Source organism: Podarcis muralis, chromosome Z (assembly GCF_964188315.1).
Source record: "Podarcis muralis chromosome Z, rPodMur119.hap1.1, whole genome shotgun sequence".
Lineage (NCBI taxonomy): Eukaryota > Metazoa > Chordata > Lepidosauria > Squamata > Lacertidae > Podarcis > Podarcis muralis.
In genome coordinates this window covers 23188373-23210325 of record NC_135673.1, presented here as the reverse complement: position 1 = coordinate 23210325, position 21953 = coordinate 23188373, and the positions used below count along the sequence as shown (strand labels likewise).

The 21953-nt window shown below is 42.3% G+C and overlaps 1 protein-coding gene across 4 annotated transcripts in view; it reads left to right on the top strand.

Annotated features, from left to right (window-relative positions):
* Positions 1–21953, top strand: part of LOC114588860 (vascular endothelial growth factor receptor kdr-like) — a 192683-nt gene that overhangs the window by 95527 nt on the left and 75203 nt on the right. For all 4 annotated transcript variants that reach the window (XM_077922571.1, XM_028714546.2, XM_028714547.2 and 1 more), the window contains exons 10-11: positions 5365–5515; positions 13686–13806. In XM_077922571.1, coding sequence (XP_077778697.1) covers positions 5365–5515; positions 13686–13806 — 272 coding nt within the window. The remainder of the gene's footprint in view (positions 1–5364; positions 5516–13685; positions 13807–21953) is intronic.

Below are 21953 nucleotides of genomic sequence, written 5' to 3'. Positions count from 1 at the left end.
TAAAGTGATACCAATGTTCTGGGGCGAACAAACACCTCCCCCCAGCGTGTAATTTTGCTGCAAGTCGATGTCATCCAGTCTTTGACGGATCAGTCTTTGAGCAGTGATTTGGTCTAGTTTTAGGGAATCTGAGGGAGAGATTCCATAGCTCAGGAGTTTGGCATGAATTTTACTAGTCCAAAGGCTGGAGAATTCATCTCGCCATAAGCATTGGGCAAGGTAATGGTTTGGTAATCTATGCCACAATGATAACCAGTAATTGAAGACTTGCTTCCACAGGCAAGTTTCTAAGGATGCGATCTTCAATTCTAGTCGCATGGCTGCGTTGCTTACGCATAGGGGGAGCATTAGGAGCCGACGTAGGAATTGGCTTTGCAGAGTCTCAAGGGGAGCAAGATCTGTCATCACGGCCCAGAGCGGGGCAGCATAAGCAAGCACTGCAACCACTTTTGCCTTGAACACCTTTAGGGCCGAAGGGACATGCAGAGCTCCGTCCGAAAAGAAAAATCGGAGGAGCGCATATAACAGGGTTTTGGTGTAAAAGCAGCATCCTTTGTTCCTGCTTAAATAACAGGCGAAGCTAAAATACCCTTGCCTAGTGCCAGTAATATAACAGTGTTGCTGCCAGGTGTCGATCGCCCCTTGACATGTTGTCCCCTTCTGAAAAAAGAGGAACTGCATCATTGTGTTCAGAAACACACTTCTGGTTAATCACTTGGCAAGTCTATTACCCCGCTGCGTCACTGGAGTTCTTTGTCTGGCTAGAGTTGTAACGCTAGCAGGGTACCATGCAAGAGACACCTGCAGACTCAGTAAGCCTGAGCTGACGCTATTCTGTGATTTGGCAGATGGAGCTAAGGAAATGTGGGAGTGGAGGAAGACGTTGTTGGATGTCTTTGATGATGGAAGAATTTTCCATATCCCCCGATACTCGTCCTCCTTTCCTTCAACTCCCTTCATGCTCTGCCCACTGCTCAGCAGCCTTGTTATTCTTTCACACAGCATGAAAATATGCACAGAGGGCCTGTCTACACATGCATGACTGTCAGCTCAACTTTTCATCACTTCTTTATTCAGCATTTGGTGATTTGCACACAAACATGCAAACTGACTCCATTTTATGTGAGTTGAGGCCCATCTGCGGTTTTTGACCATCATATTTTGGATAGCATGGCACACATCTTAACTGGAAATTAATTACAGCAATAAACCCTTTGCTACAAAAGTGGTCACACCCAGTTGCTGAAAAAGAGATGGGACAGTTTTCTAGTTTCGTCAAAGTTACCAACAGACTACTGTTAAAACAGTTCTGGCATTTGCTATCCTAGCTTGGATTTGGGGGGTCATGGGCTGAAATGAACATTGCCAGCGAACTTGTTGCACCTCTGTATGCTTGCTGCTTCATTCCTGCAACATGCTAAATCCATACATTTGCTATTTGTGGCAATGTGTTACTTCTGTGCCTGAAGATGTTGGTTACACCCGTTCACCTTGCATTAGCTTTTTGCAAGTGTATCACTTAGTAAGCTCTGAATTCACACCAGATGGATGTGGTAGGTTGTATCTCCCCCCCGCCCACTCTTTTAAAGAAATATTCTTTTTGTAAAAGCAGCTTCATTTCACAGTCCTTGTCTTATTAAATTTGCGTTGGAGATGCATGATTTTTAAAGTGCAACTCAAGTTATTTTTAGATCTTGGAATTCGTTAAAAATGGGCTGTTGCTACACATCAGCCACAGCAAGGAGATACTGAAGAATCCAGTTTGATTATGTACACAGAGGAAGCTGCCTTATATTGATTCAGACCATTGGTCTATCTAGCTGAACACCAGCTGGCAGCAACCCTCACGTATTTTTTTTATATATATGTATATAATTTTTATTTGGTTTTTGATAATTTTATACATATGAAACATAACCATTTCAAACATTAAAAATAAAAAGGTTCTTTCTAAGCTTCGGACCTCCTTCCCTCCCTCCATGGGTTCCATGTTTAAGTTTAAATTTGCTGCATCTTTTACCATTATCCAGGGATGCGGGTGGCGCTGTGGGTTAAACAACAGCCTAGGGCTTGCCAATCAGAAGGTTGACAGTTGAAATCCCCGCAACGGGGTGAACTCCCGTTGTTCGGTCCCAGCTCCTGCCAACCTAGAAGTTCAAAAGCATGTCAAAGTGCAAGTAGATAAATAGGTACCGCTCCAGCAGGAAGGTAAACAGCGTTTCTGTGCGCTGCTCTAGTTCACCAGAAGCAGCTTAGTCATGCTGGCCACATGACCCGGAAGCTGTACGCCGGCTCCCACGGCCAGTAAAGTGAGATGAGCGCAGCAACCCCAGAGTTGTCTGCGACTGGACCTAACGGTCAGGGGTCCCTTTACCTTTACCATTACCATTATCCATCTATTATATTACCATCATTACCATAAATAATTCCACATTGCAAGTGTAATTACATCTCTGCCAAAGATTTTAACTGTTTACAACGGTCTTTTAAATAAATTACAAATTTACTCCAGTCTTTAGAAAATACTTGATCTTCCTGGTTTCGGATCTTCCCCATCAGTTTCTCCATCTCCGCATACTCCATCAGTGTCATCTGCCATTCTTCTTTTGTTGGTATTTCTCCTTCCACCCATCTCTGGGCTAGTAGCATTCTAGCCCTCGTGTATTTCAGGCAGGGGTCTTCCCAACCTTACCTGGAGACACCAGGCACAACTCAGCCTCAACAACACTGAGCTAGATGGACCCAATGTCTGACTAGGTATGAGGCAGCTTTCTGTGTTCCTGTGTTCCACCCATCAAAATTCCAAAGAAATTCTAAAACTGAACTGAGAAGGAGGCAGAAAAATGGAAGTATATTTCTCAGAAATGGGGTGTGTGTCTCATATTTCAGCAAAGCACTAATTTCATTCAGTAGCTTAAGAAATGTTGCTGCCATGGTAACCTCTTATCAGTTTATGATTGACTCCTTATACAGCAATCACATCCCTCTAGCATACAACAAAACAGAATTATATATGCCTCCCACAAAGGACTTCCTTAAGTCACTCATTCTCATACTATTTATCTCTGCCTCATAATTAATGTGCCCCTCATAATTGTTATATGCATGTGCACAACCCACCATTGTTTCTGTTTCATAAAGAATTAAAATGTTTTCAGTAGTCCCATTTTTCATTTTAAAGTCAATAATTACTCATTTGTTTCCCCAGAAATTATTATTTTATTCAATGAATCATTTTGCTTCACTATCAGGGTTGGAGTAATATTTAATAACAAAATGCATATAAAAATTATTCTGGAGTTATAAAGGGGTTTCTGAATCATGCTATTCATTATATTAATTAACCCTAAAGTGTGGGGGGGAATACTTACTAAAAACAGATATTTGAATTGTTGTTCTATTGATTCCTTCAGAGAGAGAAAACAGGAATATCATGTTCATTTGCTTTGATTTTGCCAAATCCCTAATCACAAGTTTAAAAGGTTACCCCCTGAAATATAAATGAATTATTTTAATATATTTCTTTTTAATTCTGAAATACAAACAAATGCTTTCTTTTCTTTCTAGAAAGTCCTAAGCAATCAAGTCCCAGACAATCTCAGGATATTGAGGCAAGGATAGGGAACTGCAGTCCCAGAGCCTTCTGCCTTGAGGCAACAGCCTCACCTTGCCTCATGGGCAGATAGGCACTGCATTCACCCCACAGGCTGGAGGTTCTGCACCCCAGTTCTAACTGGAGATGCACACTATGTTGTTCACAGCTTTGGGGGGCTTGGGCTAAAAAGTGGCATATAAATGAGCCATACCATACCATATAGAAAGGCCTTAGAGGTTTGCAAGTGGCTACCAAGGCAAAGAGGTTCCCCATTCTAGGCCTTAGAAACGAGGACACCTAGGCAGGGCTGAACGGTGGAGGAAATTGCCAGGCAGGGGCCTGCTTGACAAGATGAGAGAGAGAAAATTGTTGAGCAAAGACAAAAAAACGAAAAAGTTTAATTTGTGGACCGTTCCGCACGTTGTCGAAAGGGCTGAAAGTACAGCAGCTGCCCCCAATTGGACAGAGGTGCTCTAACTGTGGGTATAAAAGGGATACATCTGTTCGATTTCCTGTTATGAATCAGCCTTGGGATAGGGGGAAAACATCCATGCACAATGAGAGGTGACTTTTTTTTCACCTCAAACTCAGAACCATTTCTTTTTTCTGGGGTCAGAGAGCCTTCAGTTCAGCCTCTTTTGTTTTTATTTCTTTGTTTTTTAAGTAGAAGGAGGAAGAAAAAAGAAGAAGTAATAGTCTTTATTTTGTGTTCATTCTAAGGAAACTAAAATTAGAGGAGACTAAGTCTCCTGGTGTTTCATGTGATGAGCGCTCATAGGAACATGCTGTGCTTTGTTCATAAGGTAGTTTATGATGTCTGAGACTGATCCTGCGGTATGTATATTTTGGTGGGAATTCAGTGGAGACAATGGAGAGGAGTGACATTGCATACATTTCTGCATTTGTGTGGAACGATACAGGTCGCCTTTTAAAAAGTACACACAGAAAGACAGGAAGCTGTCTACGACTGTACTACCCTGAACACACCCAATCTCATCTGATCTCTGAAGCTAAGAAGAGTCAGGCCTGGTTAGTACCTAGATAGGAGAAAGACAGGAAACTGCCTCATACCATTGCTTTACCTAATTCAGTATAGCTAACACTGAGGGGGAGCAGCTTTCTAGGTCTCCAGAGTTCCAGATGGGGAACAATCTCAGCCCTACCTGGAGATGCCAGGGATTGAACCTGGGTCATTCTGCATGCAAAGCAGATGTTCTACCACTGAGCAATGGCTTTTTCCCCAACACCCTGACAGCTTCCTTATTTTCACCATCTACCTGATTCCATGTTTATACCAAGATAACAGAGCTTGGGAAAATGTGATCAATCACTGCATTTCGTCAACTAAACTACTTGAGGGGGGCATAAAACATTTCTTTCCTGAGACTCAACTTTTAAATAAATTTGTGGGTGCCAGCACAGTATTGTGATCTGCTCCTGCTAACTAGATATTGGGCAGAGGAGTGGGATATAATTTTAGTTAATCAAGTGTCCTAGAACCTCTGGTGTACAACATCCTGATTTGGGGGGGGGCATAGGTGGACTGTCATAAATCAAAGACAAATTTCAGCAAGACAAAAACATTCAGAGTGCCTGGGGCCTGGCCAGTGAGGTGTGTCATGGGCTTCTCAGACCAGTTTGTAGTTCCTGGATGCTCTCTATGGCAGAATGCATGATTCATAAAGTTCTTTCCACCGATCTTTTTCTTCTGCTTAACTGCAGTTTTCTGGAGAAAATGGTCCTTTGACAAATTTGCTTTTTCTTTGCAGAGAGACCCAGGATTTATGAAAAGGAGACAGATTTTTCTAAAATGGAGCTGGTCACAAAAGGAGGAGAGCAGAGCCTCCAGTGCACATCAAGTGGGAATCCTCTGCCCACCATACATTGGGAATGGGAGCCATGCAGTCATGAAGACAACCTGTAAGTTATCACTGTAATGTGCTGATCTGAATCAATAACCATTTGCCCACAAGTCATTTCCCTGACTGTTAACATAGGGCTCTGCACTGAAGATGCCAGAAAACTGTGATATATGAAACATTATTCACCCAAGTCCTGGAAAGAGAGCTAAGGCTTGCTCTAATGCAACTAGAGGTTGCAGGACATTTATTTATGAAGGTGTTTCTTCAACTCTTAAGCTGTGGAAGAAAATTGGTAAAGACTGTGTGGGTCAAAAACAAGAAATGCCCTGCTCAGGCATCCATCTAGTCTGGCATCTGGCTTCCCCCACCAATCAGCCAGATATGACTGGCAAGCCAACAGGACCCTACACCACTGCACAAGCACCCTTACAGGTAGACGGATCTTTCTATTTTCTTTCCTAGTCAGTTTCACATGTGGTGGTCCATAGGTTTGTTTTAATCTGTTTTCTGGAAAATAGATTAAAATACACATTTCCACCTAGCATAAGAACATCAGAAGTGCCCTGCTGAATCGGGCCAAAGGCCATCTGGCCCAGCGCTCTATTTTCACAGCCAACTAGATGCCTGTTGGAAGCCTGCTAGCAACATCAACTCTGGTATTCAGAGACGTGCTGCCTCCTAAAATAGGCAGTTTGTATGCATTTCCTTCTGAGGTATGCATCTTTTTGGCATACATTTTTTGAGCCCAGGACTGTGCTGCAACATTCTAAATAGTTTGCAATACAGTGGAGAGCTGCGTTGTGATCTCTGCATTAGTCCCTGGAATACAAGTCAAGTCAGTTCACATAACAAAAATCCCCAGCAATATTTCCCTATGGTTTGCATGCAGCATCTGAAATGTGGCACCGTATTTTTCGCTCTATAAGACGCACCAGACCACAAGACGCACCTAGTTTTTGGAGGAGGAAAACAAGAAAAAAAATATTCTGAATCTCAGAAGCCGGAACAGCAAGAGGGATCGCTGTGCAGTGAAAGCAGCAATCCCTCTTGCTGTTCTGGCTTCTGTGATAGCTGCGCAGCCTGCATTCGCTCCACAAGACGCACACACATTTCCCCTTACTTTTTAGGAGAGAAAAAGTAAGTCTTATAGAGCAAAAAATATGGTATATTGCTTCTGGGCATGGAAGTTCCATTTATTATCATGGCTAGTAGACACTCTCTTTCATGGATTTGTCTGAAATACTATCATAATTACTTGTGTCATCATCATCATCATCTTGAGATAGTTAACTTTTACCAACTAGAAGTTAAGGATAGGATAGAAAAGGAAGCGGCACCTCCAGCTCTGCCTGCATTTGATAATCACAGCCAGTAGTGTTTCCACCTACACACATTTTTTTGCAGCTTGGTGACATTAGAAAACCCCAGCTCTGAGCATCATCTGAGAAACCAAAATTGACAGATTTGCCTATTCATATTGGGAAGCTATAAGCCAAGGTGTTTTTTGCACAGGATCTATTTCCATATATCCCCACATCCATCCCAAAATTTAAATGACCCCTTTTCCCAGCATGCTCTTCCAGTTCCAGGATCCTCTACTTCCTTCCACTTGGAGGGAGGGATTGAGCGGCTGACTGCACCCGAGATAAAGAACTGCACTGAAGATAAGTCACCTAGTAAGGACAGGCTTCACCTCCTTCCCCAGGAATCTTCATTGAGCTCTTAAGCTCCGCTCCTTGAACCTCAGGGTTTTTTTAAACGCTTCTCCTCTGACAGAACTGAGTATCAGTGAACATAAAACTATGAAGTTAATCTCAGTTTTGTAGCTTTGAAATAAGCTCCCCAATTGCCAAATTACCGGGAACTCCAAAGGCATAAGAACCCCCCCCCCCAAATAAACAGCTACAAAAAACACACACCCCACTGTGAAGTTTTGAAGTTTTCAGAGATTCCAACTGCAACAGCTGTTCAGAAGCAAATAAAGAGGCCCCTACAGAATGTCTGTTGTAGGGTCTTCAGGCCAGAACAAAAACCAAGCTGGTTTTGTAGATTCTGGCAGTCCAAGATGAGATGTTAAGGGGAAAAGAACAAATGGGCAAAACAACAGAAGCCCAATAATATTTTGATGGGTTTTATTAGGCAGGTGAGGAGATATAATTAACTATATTTTATCCCCCTACAGAGCCACATGTGTGGGTTAACAGACAGATAAAAGAATCAACTTATTGCTTGAGTTTTAAAATGTGGGGCTGAGCAGAGTTTAAATTCCATCTTAAGCAGGTTAAGTGAAAGCAAAGAAATTAGGTTTATCAAGGAAACAGGCTACAGACTGAAAAGTAAGTTTAAAACATATATTTTACTCACAGTCAAGCATTTGTCCTTAGCAGCAACAGCATTAAAAGTAAATGCAGGTTAAATACTTGTGTTTACAGCAAAAACAGCTTCTGCTTCTGGCAGGTGCCTGATGCTGGAGTGTTTAGAGGCACGCCCTTCTTTATGGCTGGTTGAAGAGAAAGAAAGAGAGAGAGAAGGCACCGGAAATACCGCATTTGCTTGAGTCTAATGCACCATCAAATCTAATACGCACCTCAATTTCCAGAACCTTGAAACCAAAAAAAGCATTTGCTGGTGAATGCAAATGTGCCAGCGAATCTAATTTACACCTTAATTTTCGCAACATAATTTGGCCAAAAATGCTGAGCATTAGATTCAAGTAAATATGGTATTTCTTTTGCTTCTTCCCTCGCAGGAGTGAAGGGGAATTGACATCACATTGAGTCTTCTCTACCACTTGCATTTCTATTGTCTGAGTCTGCCTATTGGCAGTACAGCTCTATGGTCTTAATCCTTTCACATGCCAACTAGCAAGAAAATGCATTGTTAGATTTGACTGCATATCTCCCACAATTTTGAACACCGATATGATCACAGTGTTCTACATGTCTGTTAGTGACAGAACTGAGACAATACAATTGTCTTAAAATGAAACAATGATTCTTCCTATGAGTCTTAATCAGAGGTGGTTTTTGGGTGGTGCAACCGGTGCAGCCACATTGACGGCACACTGTAGGGGGCACCAAAACAATACTGTAAAATGAAGCAGGAGAGATGGGGGCGCTGAATTTTTTGTGTTTTACAGGGCAGCGCTGAAATGTGAGAGCCCAAAGTCTGCCACTGGTCTTAATTCTGCTTCAGCTAGCTATAGAGAACACTGTTCAGCACTTAACCCCTTGGTTAGTCCCCATTCTTCCTCACTCTCAATGCCCACCAACTCAGATGGCTTTAAAAGTGCATAAATTCATGAGTTGCTACTGGCCACAATGACAATGTTCTGCTTCTGCTGATAGAGGCTGAAATCTAGGAGGGGCAATCCTTTCAGCCTGAGAGCCACATTCCCCCATGAACAAAGAAAAATCATAATTGATGCAGGGAGAGGTCAAGGAAATGGAATAAACTGCCATGTGAATGCAGCCCAATTCCCTGGAGCATACCATACACAGCTCAGAATTGTGAGCTGGGCTGGTCTTGGTGGGTTGCAGCTGTGCAGGCCTGGCGCACCAGATCCCCATGCCTCTTCTGCATGCATGTGAAGGGCAGATTCTTATCCTTGACTTCACTCACTGTTCAAAACATATTGCCCGGCAGGCATAAGATACAGGAACCCCCTAATTGCCTTATTTCTCTGTGTGGGGTTAGAGGAGGGACAAAGAATCCCAGATCTACCAAACAGGAATTAAGTGAGTTAGGCATGAGGTGCTGCTCGGCGCAGTTTCTCTAAACAAACAGACAAGTTTCCTTTGTTCCTGTTGAAATGTTAGCAGAGCAACCCATGGAGAGATGCCTTGGTTCAGGCCTGAATGGGGAGCACTTCCCTTGGTGAGCACCAGGAGGGATGTCTGGGAGCCAAACCCAACATCTCCTCCTGCACTTTCACCCTTCTGTGCAGCAAGGAGGCTGGAGTCAGGTTTTCCACCCTTAAAAATAAAGGACAGATGGGGGAATATAAAGAGCCAAATGGGCCCCCTCTTGTCTCTTTTCTGATGTTTTTGTTGGGATGGGGAGGCTTACTGTCATTTGAAGAACACCCATGGAAAAAATATTTGAAGTTGAGATTGCAGCTTAATTTGTCCAAGGTCATGGCTGGTGATAGTTCGTTGGAGGAGCAGCCAGGAGAACCTCCTGGTGTGTGCGTGCGTGCGTGCGCATCAGTAATAAAACAGATTTATTGCAACCCATGACAGGATCTGATTTCCTCGCATTATTTCAATCTATGTTAGTAAGATGCCCCCTGGTTTGGGTAGGGATAAATAATAAAAAGAAAACAGAAATATGGAGAGTGGGGTGGAGTGTAAGGAAGTGTGACAAAATTCCAGTTTTTCCATGATAGACTGATGCTATCAGTCTATTTCTGATCAGTTTTGCATGTGTTCATACACAAGTACATCCCATCGAATTTGGGAATCAATCTGCATTTAAAAACAACTTGTGTATGTTTTCCTAAAATATGAATCTTTGTGTGCTTTTTGCCTTAAAGTAGGCATTTTTAATGTGAATTTTGGTATGCATTGAAAATGTCAAAAATTACAGATGAAGAATTTTGCTAATATAGAACTTTACCTCTTGTTTCAACTGACCCTGCATACCAGAGGCATTGCCTGTTTTTGCCATAACTGGCAACTCAGCCTAAGGTCACATTCACACCATACCTTTAAAGCTCTATAATACCACTTTGTCTGGCTTCCTCCAGATAATTCTGGGAGCTGCAGTTTGTTAAGGGTGCTGAGAGTAGCTAGGAGATCTCCTATTTCCCTCGCAGAGCTATAATTCACAGAGTTTCCTGTGAAGGGGGGATTGTTAAACCACTCTGGGACTTGTTGCTCTGGGACAGGAATCAGGGTCTCCTAACAACTCTCAGCACCTTTAACAAACTCAGTTCCCAGAATTCTTTGTGAGAAGGCATGAGAATTATAGTGGAATCTTAGTGCTTTAAACTTGTGTGAATGCTGGTTTTGCTTGGCATAAGCACTCCTTGTCACATGCCACTTGAGACCCCAGTGACAGGTTGGAATCCAATACAAATACACCTATTGAAATTAATGGTTGCAGTTTATTCATGCTCATTAATTTCATTAGGTCTCCTCTAAGTTAAGCTTCTGCAAAACCACTGCAGGAGTACCCACAGACTACAAACCCATTCCCTCAGTGCAACCCATCCCAGAACAGATCATCCACATAATTACGCAATATTGGAAGCTCCCACCCAAAGCACCTCCAGTTGTTACCAGCATTTAACCTTAGATTACTGACTCCCTTTCAGCCTTACTGCTTCAAGGCACTAGTACAACATCTGCACAGCATCTCGTCTGTTGTTATCAGTTAGGCTGACCAAGGCTGTTTCTGTGCTAAAACTGGACCTGAAACCAGATTGAAGTATGTCTAGATAATCCAGAACAAGTCAGGCATTCTTCCCATGACAATGCATTAGCTAAAATGCCACATCGACACATTTTGCATGCAAATTGCCTTACAAGTAGGGATTTAAGCATCTTTACAGTCCAGTCCTCTTTAGGCTTACTCACATGTAAGGCCCACCCTGTTCAATGGACAAACAGGATTGCAGAGTAATATAATCTTGAGTGTTTCTGCTGACCTCAGGAGTGTAAACTAAGCCAAATAATGAAAATGCCCAGCTTGTGGTTCTATCACTTTAAACACAATGGCAAAGTGTGTTTGTATCTCCACTTGACCTCCAAAGTAGCCTTATCTTTCCTTACAGAAGCTGGAGGGGAAACCTCTTGTGAGAAAAACACCCCTTCCCTCATTTCCTGTTGCTATTTCATTTCCCCTAACCCCCACTCCCCACTGCTCCCATTTTTATTTTCTAATGTCCTGATTTTCTGACATTGTTCAATCTGCGTACAGAGAGTTCTGTCTCCTTTGCACTCATTGAGTGATATTGTGTCTGAAGGAAACTGCAAAAGCCACCAGGAAATTACAGGGGCCGAGGAAGCTGCTTTATACTAAGGCAGCCTCTTGGCCCATCTAGTTCAGTATTGTCTGCACTGATTGGTAGCAGCTGTCAGGGGACATCCCACCCTTCAGGGAGATGCCAGGAATTGAACCTGGCACCTTCTGTTTGCAAAACAGATGCTCCATTATTAAGTTGTGGCATAATTTCCTTAAATGGAAAGGTGTTTGTAGTGTAGCAAAATAATAATAATAATAAAAATCACCTTATTTACCTGATATTGTTAAAATAATTAGCTGCCCCATTGTTTTTGTTCAAGGGCAGTTTTTAGTGCTGGTGAATAGGTATTCTATATTTATCTTTCTAATAATAACTGATTTTGTGTTTCATTTGTTTATTTTCAATGGCCTAGTCCCAAGGACTGTGTGGGCCTACCTCATCTTTGCCACTGTCATCAATACTGATTTTCTTGCCACCTCTCAAGAGCCACAGCTCAGTAGTTAAAGCATTTGCTTTGCATACAAAATGTCCCAATGTTCAATCCCCGACATCTCCAGGTAGGATAAAGATAGACCCTTGCCTAAGACCCTGGAGAGCTAGTGTCAGTCTGTGTAGGAAGTACTGATCTAGGTGGACCTATGACCTGAATTAGTATAAGACATCTGCTTGTTTGATCCTCCCTCTTGGCCCAGTCCATAGAACCACCCAGAGTAGTGTAAGACAAACTGGAAGCTCCTTGTTCTTTCCCTTTCTCTTATCACTGCTCACATCCTCAGAGAGGGCAGGTGATCATGCAGAGATAGCAAGGGGGGTGAGCCAGTCCAAGAGGACTCTGGAAAGGCCCCTCCCTGGGATGTGGTCCTTGGCAGATGCCCAATGATGCCAAACCTGTTTGGTACCCTGTTCTGGCAAAGGTGCAAGCAGTATGTAAAAAATACATAAGCTACTAACTAGGGTGCCTATGTTCTTCCTCCACCATTGGAAGCAGTCGTGCCTCTGTATAGCAGCTGCTGGAAACTGCAAGTGGGAAGAGTATTGTTGCACTCAATTCCTGCTTGTGGGCTTCTCATAAGCATATGGTTGTCACTGTAATAACAGGGTCTAGATTTCCTCCAGCAATGCTTAATTTGACCATCAAATTTAGCAATAATTCCATTTGTTTCATAGAACAATCTCCTTCCCTTCATCAAGCAGAAAACAATTCTTTGTAACTCTGAATTGTAACTCTGAATTCTTTGTAACTCTGAATCTTTAATTCCTTATTTCCCATATAGATTTTTTAAGGCTAGAAACACTCCCTTTTCAATACTTTCATTTCCCATGTGTATTTGCTGGAAATTAGCTAAACATTGGATTAAAAGAGTCTTTGCCCTATGTTTTTCCCATCCAGCGATGGTACCAGCACCTTACACAGATTTTTCAGTCTTCACCATTTCCAGAAGTCCTTCATCATCCAAATGCAACTAGATTATGTACAGCCAAGCATGGAAATCTCCTGATTGCAACGTTGGGATCAAGGCATGCCTGTTAACATTGGCCTGAGCCTTTGTTCTTTCATTCAGAAACCTTCTGTAGCTTTAGTAAGCTGGCATTGGGCCCAGAACTTTCTGGAGTTTGGTAAATATATTGCAGCAGTGTACAGGAAAGAAATGGTCTGGTGAAACTGCTTGAAAGTGTAAAGAAAACACAATGTTTATTACTCATGGCAAAGAAAGTCGTTCTAAGGATGGGTTTTACATGTGGCCAAAATGGAATCAGACGTGGACTAACTAAAGTGCAGCTGGCTTGAGCTAATTCACTAGGAGAAGAAGTCTCCTTTACCAACAGGTGGTTATTAAAAGAGAAGGAACCAGTGCCTTTCTGTCTATCATTCCCCCCCCCCCACTGGTTCAGGTAATTTATTGCAAGTATTATTGTTTTATTTCCAACACTGAGCTTTTGGCCTGATCCAACAGGGTTCTTCTTATGTACTTTATTCCAGGCTTTCCTAAATTGTGGCCCTCCAAATGTTAGGAGGTTCCACTTCCCACCACCCCTGAGAATTGCCTCTGCTGACTGGGACTGATGGGAGTTGGAGTCCAACAGCAACTGGAGGACCACAGGTTCCTCACTCCTACTTCAAACCCTAAGTCCATTTTCTTGGATGCCATGCTAGAAAAATGGCCATGTCTCAAGTCAGGTGCACAGATTTATGTGATTTGCCATTTCAGCTTATTCTTATTCTTATTCTTTTTCCTTTTCCTTTTTTTTAAATTTTCAGATGCAAGCAACGAGGGGAAAGGATCAAGGTGGAAGAAACCATTGGCCGTGAAATCACCTACCCAGCAAATAAAATCAAGTCCATTGAACCTAAGTACATAAGACATGGCAATAAATTAAAGGTACGGAGTATTGATTTCCTGCAGTTTCAGTGGCTTCACTCAAAAGCCCCCTTTCTCTCTTTGTGTTTTTTTTTAAATTAATTTTTGAATATAAAAACCAACATACGATCAGTTACAATTTCCCCCTGTTCACTCCCCATAACAACCACAACTACATCCAGTTGTGTTAGTAATGATAAAATAAAACATAGCCTCCTTTCTCAAACATCTCAAGCACTGATTTCCTTTTAGCGCTGAATTTTTGACGTGCTTGGAATTCTTCCACCCTGGGATCATGTTCAAATCTTCTCTGTTTATCGACTGTGGTGATGATGTCACTTGTCCCCCTTCCCTGGTTTTCATTTTATTTTTAAAGCTCTCAGAAATTGCACGACTCACTCAGAAAGCTTTTTGGTCTTGAGCCTGAGAAAGTGCAAGAAGCGCTTCCAGCCATGAGAACTCTTGCAAAGGGCACCCAGCTAATGAGATCCCTTATCTCATCCAAATGCTCAGCTGTCTTTCTTTTTTGCTCTCCACCATTCCAGCCACACTTGCTATTCACTCCATGGTTCCGACCCCAAACAAAGCAGAAATGCATGAAATTCCTACCTCACTTTCTCCTGTTTTGGAGAAATGCCCTTTTTCGGGGGGCCGTGGGGTTAGGACAATGTAGGCTGGTTTTCTGTAGTCTTCATCCATTTATCTATGTGCATTTATATCTATACAGTAATCAGTGCTTTTTTCTAGGGGAAAAATGGTGGTGGAGCTCACCATGAATACCTCCCTCATTCTTTTAGAATGGCAGTGGTGCCCATCTGAGAGGTGCTGGAACTGAATTCCAGCTGGGGGAAAAGCCCTTTCTATAGCTATGTTGCTGTCTGCCTGCCTGCCTTATACCTACCTGTCAGACCATTAATCCAGCTTGCTCAGTATTAGGGGGTGTTTTTCTTTTCTTTATATTTGTATCCTTATCTTGAAAATCAATAAAAATAAGATTTAAAAAATCCAGCTCAGTATTGTCTACACCAGCCTTCCTCAACCTAGTGTACTCCAGATGGTTTTTGAATTCCCATCAGTCTTTGCAGCCAGCATGGCCAGTGGTCAGGAATGATGAGAGCTGCAGTCCAACTACATCTGGCAGACAAGAGGTTGTGGAAGGCAGATCTGTGGTGAATGGCAGTGGGTCTCTAGAGGGTTTAAGAAGGAGTTCCTCCCCACACCCCAGTCCTACCAGTCTCATAAAAGACTGTGGGTCTGGCACTAAACTTTCAGTTCCTTGCATCCACTGATGGGGGATGGAAAGGTGTCTGTGTGTGTATGCAGGTAGGTAGAAACATCTGGCTCATATGGCTAGGATGTAGCCTACTGTACAAAGATAAGGGTGACATCAATTGTTGCAAACATTGCCTTTGGCCTTACCTATACGGCCTCTGAAAGGTACTCCAGAAAGAAATGTGGCCCTTGGGATGATAAACGTTCCCCACCCCTGCCTAGACCACGATAAAAACTGTATGTGTGTGCACATGTGCGAATTGTACAGTATTGGTTTTCCTTTTGGTTCCTAACCATTGTGGTAATTGTGCCTAAGACTCATAAAGCTAAACTATCTGAGGCTTGGATTTCAAGCATTTTCCCTGTGACGGCCCATTAGAGAAAAAACTCCTGCGCAAACACTTTAATGAAGTCCAAGGGTGTCTGCATTAAGCAAAACTTTCAGATAATGAATATAATTTTATAAACAACACACTGATGAAAACCCTATTGCCTCCAGCGTTCCCCCCACCCTCTTTTTATCAGTGCCAATTACCTCCAGAAATAGATCATTAAGGAAACAGACCAATTCATTTCCCACCATATACTAGCAAGTAATTTTATTGGTGCTTTGCAAGCCAGATAAAACAAAAATGCCAGAGACTCTGGTGGCCTGCCTTTAATTGACTGTGCTGTGATGCTGGCATGAGCTCAGATCTGATAATCTTTCCTATGTGCCTTGACTCTCTTGTACTGTATCAAGAGCCTCGCATCACAGACCTCACTGGAGAGACAAATTTCCTCAGCCTCCAGTGAATCACTTGCTGCCTACTTCCATTTTGGTGATTGAGTGGCCTGTAAGGATGCAGAAATTTCAGAAACAAACAAAAATGGTTATTAAAAAACCAAACCAAAACACACGGCTTGGAGATGCTTACCCTGCTCTGGCGGTGGTGGTGGTTGTGGTGATAAAATAGGCAAGGCACAGCATTCCCCGCCAGGTTCATAACTCCTATTTGTTTATTAAAATTGTGTGTTTTAATAACACTTCACAGTGTGACTAACTATCACATAAAACAGCTGGCAAGCTACATTAAGTTTAGACCTTATTAAAAGACTTCACAATTTCAGGGCCTCGAAAGAGTCCTGCACTGTTGTTGTTTTTTGTCATTGCTCCCTTCCTGGGTCAGGAGTGAGTTACCGTATTTTTCGCTCTCTAAGACACACCAGACCACAAGATGCACCTAGTTTTTGGAGGAGGAAAACAAGAAAAAAAATATTCTGAATCTCAGAAGCCAGAACAGCAAGAGGGATCACTGCGCAGTGAAAGCAGCGACCCCTCTTGCTGTTCTGGCTTCTGGGATACCTGTGCAGCCTTCATTCGCTCCGTAAGACGCACACACATTTCCCCTTACTTTTTGGGAGGGGAAAAGTGAGTCTTATAGAGCAAAAAATATGGTATATGCATGCCTGACACCTTGCTTGGAAGCAGCAGACATCTCTTAAGTTCTGTCTCCAGTACAACCCAACCCTCATTCTCCATTATGTGTGGTCACCATGAAAGGCAAAGGAAATCTTCTCTGACTGATGAGCAGACATTTGAAGAGCCAGAAGGGTTGGATGAGAATGCAATTATTCTGAAGTTTAGATAACTAAGCAGTCAGATGTTGGCTTTGGTCTGATAAATAAATGCACCCACAAAGGGTCAAGACAGTATAATAAAGAATGAGACACTCACCCTCCATGGGGTTGCCTGTGGATGCAGGGACCTAAATAGCAACACCCAAAAATTATATGCATAATGTAGCTTGCTATACGTTGAGGCATTCATGTGGACTGCCCACATCACAAATTATTATTACATATTTATTTAATATCCTGCCATTTTTTCCCCAAAGGAGCCCAGGGAGGCAAACACATCAAATACATTTTTTTAAAATGCAGCGTTATAAAACAGTTAAAACATTCTAAAAACAGTTACAGTTTAAAACATTGTTTCATCTTCTCTCTCTCTCTCTCTCTCTTGGTGTGTGGACAAGATGGTACTGGGGCAGTTAGATAGCTTGTACTGAAACCAGCTAGGGGCTTTGAAAACAGCATTATAAACTTGACCCAGAAATTTATTGCAGGTGGCATATATAATACAAGTGTAAATGAAGCAGACCGTCATATTCCAGTGATGGTGGTGGTGGCAGTAAAACTTCTTTCATTCCTGAAAGTTTCTAGTATGCTTCAGGCCCCCTTTGTAATCTTTAGAGGACATGCCATCATCCTTAAGACTTGAGGTGAATTGTCTTCCGTGGCTTAATAGTGATTTCTTTTCTTGCAGTAACGTTAGCTTGTTGCCATGCACTTGGCAGATTTAGGGAGCCGCTGAACGACGCTAGTGTAAACCTGCCAATTCTGTCTTCCCATAACCATCTCTATCACAGCACTGTGACAGTATCCAACAGCTTGAACTGTTTCCCGCCCACTTTCCCCACACCTACTCACCCGCATTGCCTCGCTGCAAGGGAGAAAATAGAGGTGGGGGTGGGGACGAGACTATGGAACTGAAAAGTGTGGAGTCACACAAGCCCTGTCTATTTTTGCTGACTGCAGTTTCCTGTCTCTTAAGGCTTAATTGGAAGATCAATTTAAGAGCGTGCCCCTTCATCACTTTAGCCTTTGCAGAATAATCTTGCAAATAGTCCTGGAGACAAAGCTATTTCTTATTCACACATGATGGATGGCGTAGCCTTCCTTTGGGGCAAATAACCATGTCATGTATTCTGTTTTTCTTAGAGGCTCAAGGGTGTGCATTCTAGAATTTTAGAAGTAGAATACTTGATTCTGCAAAGAGGAGGTTACTACATGGTACTTGAATCTATCCAGTCTCAAAGCAGAGGGTTGTTCTTATGTGAATGTATATCCCACGGATACTTCCACAATTAGATTACTGAGGGCTTCTCCATGCTTGCCTTTCCTCCACTCTTTCTAAGCATGGTCTGCGATTTTAAGCTCAGTATCCAAGCTCCCCACCTCCCTTTTTTTTTGTTCTAGAGCTTTCCCCATGAAAACCTTCTTTGGTCATGTTGACTGCAGCTGGGATGGTTGGAATTCCAACAACATCAAGGGGACAGGGGCAGGCTCTCCATCCATGCCTTAATCTATAATTCAGGACCCCCAGTAATTATGATCAGCATAGCTCTGTCAGTGTCTGCCTGCCACAATGGCTATAGAGAGTCTTCATGCTTGGAGGCAGTCTTTCTCTGGGTGCAGTGTGCTGGGGTTACACAGCAGGGGAGAGGGAATGTCTTCCAAGCACTGCTTGTGGGCTTTCCGGAAGCAATGGCCTGTCCACTTCTGAAAACAAGAAGTGGGAAAGAAGAGGCTTTGGTTTGATCTTGCAGTGCTGGATTTATCCTTTTCAGCATTTATGTTTTGTTTGCTTGCCTTTATCCCACTCTTCTCGTTATTTGATCATCTTTCTCTGCACGTTTAAAAAACGTGTGCCTTAAAGTTGTTCCAAAGAGACAAGATTTGAAAGAAGAATCCCTTAATCCCCAACGGCAGTTCATGGCCAGACACAGACGGATTTCATGGAAGTGGGGCTTCTCCAACCCGAGGTGGTTTTTCTAAGCACCTAAAATAACAGCTGGGGTACATCTGTGCAAACATCTGCATTATGTAGTCATAGGCAGTTTATCGTTTGTGTTAGTGCAGGCCATATCTGGACTGAGGGGGCGTAGCCGCACATTTTGACATTGCATTCAACCCTCTGAGCATATAAATGAGGCATAATCAGGTTTTTTTGTTGTTGTTTTAAAAAAATGTTATCAAATCAATGAAACATCAGGATCTTTTTAATTGCAAATTTGCAATTTAGTTACAACATTTTAAGTGATGTGTCTGAGTCATTCTTAGAGCTGCTTCCTCACTGAGAAATGGCTATAACACACTAGCAAAGGAGATGTTTTGCATGCAGAAGTATCCAGGCTCAGTCTTTGGTGTTTTCAGGTAAGGCTGGGGAAGATATTTGTCTGAAAACTCTGGAGCTCCACAGCTGATCAATGTATAAAGTCCTGAGTTAGGTGGATCAATGAATTGACTTGGTCAGTGACTTCCTAAGTTCTTTTTTGAATTGAACCTTTATTCAGAGCAAGGAAGGCTGAAATATTAATTTATTTTAGGGAAAGAGCTGCAGCTAAGTAGCTAAAGGATATCTGCATGCAAAAAGATCCAGGTTCAATCTCTGACATCTCCAGTTAGGGCTGCGAAGGACTGCTGTCTGAAATGCTGGAAAACCACTGTCAAGTCAGCAAAGACAAAAGTCACATCTAGTCTGACCCTAAGCCATTTGCACCGTGAAAAGGTAACAGAACAAAATGTAAAAGGAGTTCCTTGAGAACCAGGATGATCTTAGGGGGCAGATCAGCTGTAAAAAGCCGCTGTGAGCTAGACTCCGCTCTCAAATACCCCAATGTCTATCCCTTTTCTAAACTAAAATCAAGAGCGATATTCCAGATAACCTTAGAGCATTAAGGACATTCTGTATCCTTTGATTGTAAGCAGGAAGTGCCTGGCTGCTAAAGAAGCTACCAGTGCTGACGTCCTGACCATTTCCATATGAATTCAGTTTTCTGATTTACTATTTAATATGCTGGAAAGGGAAATCCACAGATAGGTTTGCTCATGCAGACATATAGCACCATGTGCACAATGTGATATTCTGGAGACGTGTGGCATTATTGTATTGGCAACTGAAAGAGGACCTGAGCATGCAGACAACTAAAACTTTTGCATTAGATCCTTGCCAAGATAACTGAACTCTTGATCTCAGGGATTTACGCAGAAGAAGAAAGCTTGAGTGAAAGGCTGGCACATAATCATTTCAAGGGATTCTTCTTATTAAAAGATAATCACTCTCAATCTTTCATTTCCCCACTGAAATCCTGCAAATTTCTGGGCTCAAGAGTTGTTTGCAAGTAAAGGCAGTTATGCAGCAAATGGGTTTGGTGAATGTCTGCCTGTGTTACACCTTTATTTCCCACACAAGCATGGAGGGCATGTAAGATACATCTGTTTCAATGCCTATGTAGCTCTAAACATCTGTTTGCATGTGTCTGGGGACCCTGGTTAACCCAGACAGGCTAATATGGGTAAAGGTGGTCCTTCAAGTAACTTGGTACCCAAACTATTAAGTGCAGGGATAACCAACAAGGTTCCTTCCAGATGTTTTTAGGCTACAACTTCCAGCAGTCCCAGTTTGTCAGGAATGTTGGAAGTTGTAGTTCAACAACATCAGGAAGGCACCTTGTTGGCCATTGCAAGCTATAATAGTTAGCCTTGTTGGCCATTGCAAGCTATTATAGTTAGCCTGACCACTGTAGTCCATAGGTCTTCAGCCAGTGGATCAGGACTCATAGGTCGGTTGTGATGCCATTCTAGGTGGGTCATGGCAAAGTAGTTCCTGCCCTGATGGCTGACCAAACAGAGGAGCACTATTTGCATTGTCTGAGTAGTGTCTCCTTTCCATGGGTGCTGCAAAACGGCAAAAGAAAAGCAAAAGCCTTTTTCAATGCAAAAGATATTTCTGGCCAACCGTAGCCCCAGAGGCAGGCTATTTTGTACCCTAGGCAAGGCTAACTACTTGAACACACCACTCCCCAAAATTGCTAACTTCAATTTTCAAAAACAGATGTCTTGTAGAAAAAATTAGAAGCACAAAATTGAAACTGCTAAATTTGCTTTAAAATTGCAAGAATAAGTAACACAACAGTCTTTGATTAACTTTCTCAAATACAGAAGAAAATGTTTTAGCACACAAATCATTTTGAATAACCTTGTGAATTGTGATGTTGAAATTCAAGTCTCTTAAAGGTTTTCAATTTCAGGCACATAAAAATCTCATTTTGTGTGCCATTTCCTTCGCAAATTTTGTCACCAATTCCTTCAGGTCAAGTGCTGAGGCTTGGGTATGTTCAATTGATGTAGTTTCCAAACCGACTAGTCTCCTTTGCAACATTGTTGAGCATGTGCATTTTCTTAAAGCTTTGAGCAACCACATGCCACTGATATTGGAAGTGTGAGAAAGATCCTTTGTGCAACAGAAACATTGAGCACATTATCCAGGAGTTTTTGTTGTAATATGAAAGGAAGCACACCTTTTGGCATTTGAACTATTGTTATAAGTTCACAGCACAGAAAATCCGCATCAGTAGTTTTTCCAAATTCTTGCAGGCCTTAGGTACATCTTCAGCAGATGTTTTGTTGATACTGTATATATCATACGTGAAGCCAAATAGGCAATTATGGTTTTGTAGCTGTTGGAATCTCTTCAATAGATTGTTTAGCCATATCAGAGGCAGCATAGTAGAAACCTGCTTTGAATTTCTGCTTTAGATCTTGTGGTGCCTCTTCCTGGGCCTCATTCTCAGTAGCATATATCCAAACTTGTTGAAAACCATCATCACCCCTGCAGCCCACAAGGAAATTTCTGGGGCAAAAAGTAAAATGCTCAGACATAGAGCTTTGAAGGGCAGACCTGTGCCTCAAAAGATTGGGGCAAAAGGTATGTGTGGATAAGTCCCCAGTCCTTTGAATCTGTTCCTTGTAGGGGTGATTACCGAATTTTTCACATACAACTTACAGCAAAAAGAAAACCCACATATTTTGAGGTTGAACGTGTCAACCATTGACAGCATACTTCTTCACTATTTGCTAGTCTCCGCCTGTAGTGTATAGGAGAAATTCTTTTTTTTTTAGTCTTTGGAGAAATTGTGTGATACAACCTGCTGTGGTCCATGTTCTGTTATAAGATGTCACAAATTATCACTGCAATAGTTGGGCCAGTTAACAAGGTGACTGTAATTCAAGTCAGGCACAATACCTTCTTCTTTTGCAGACTTTGCATTACTCTCGCTTTCTTGACATCC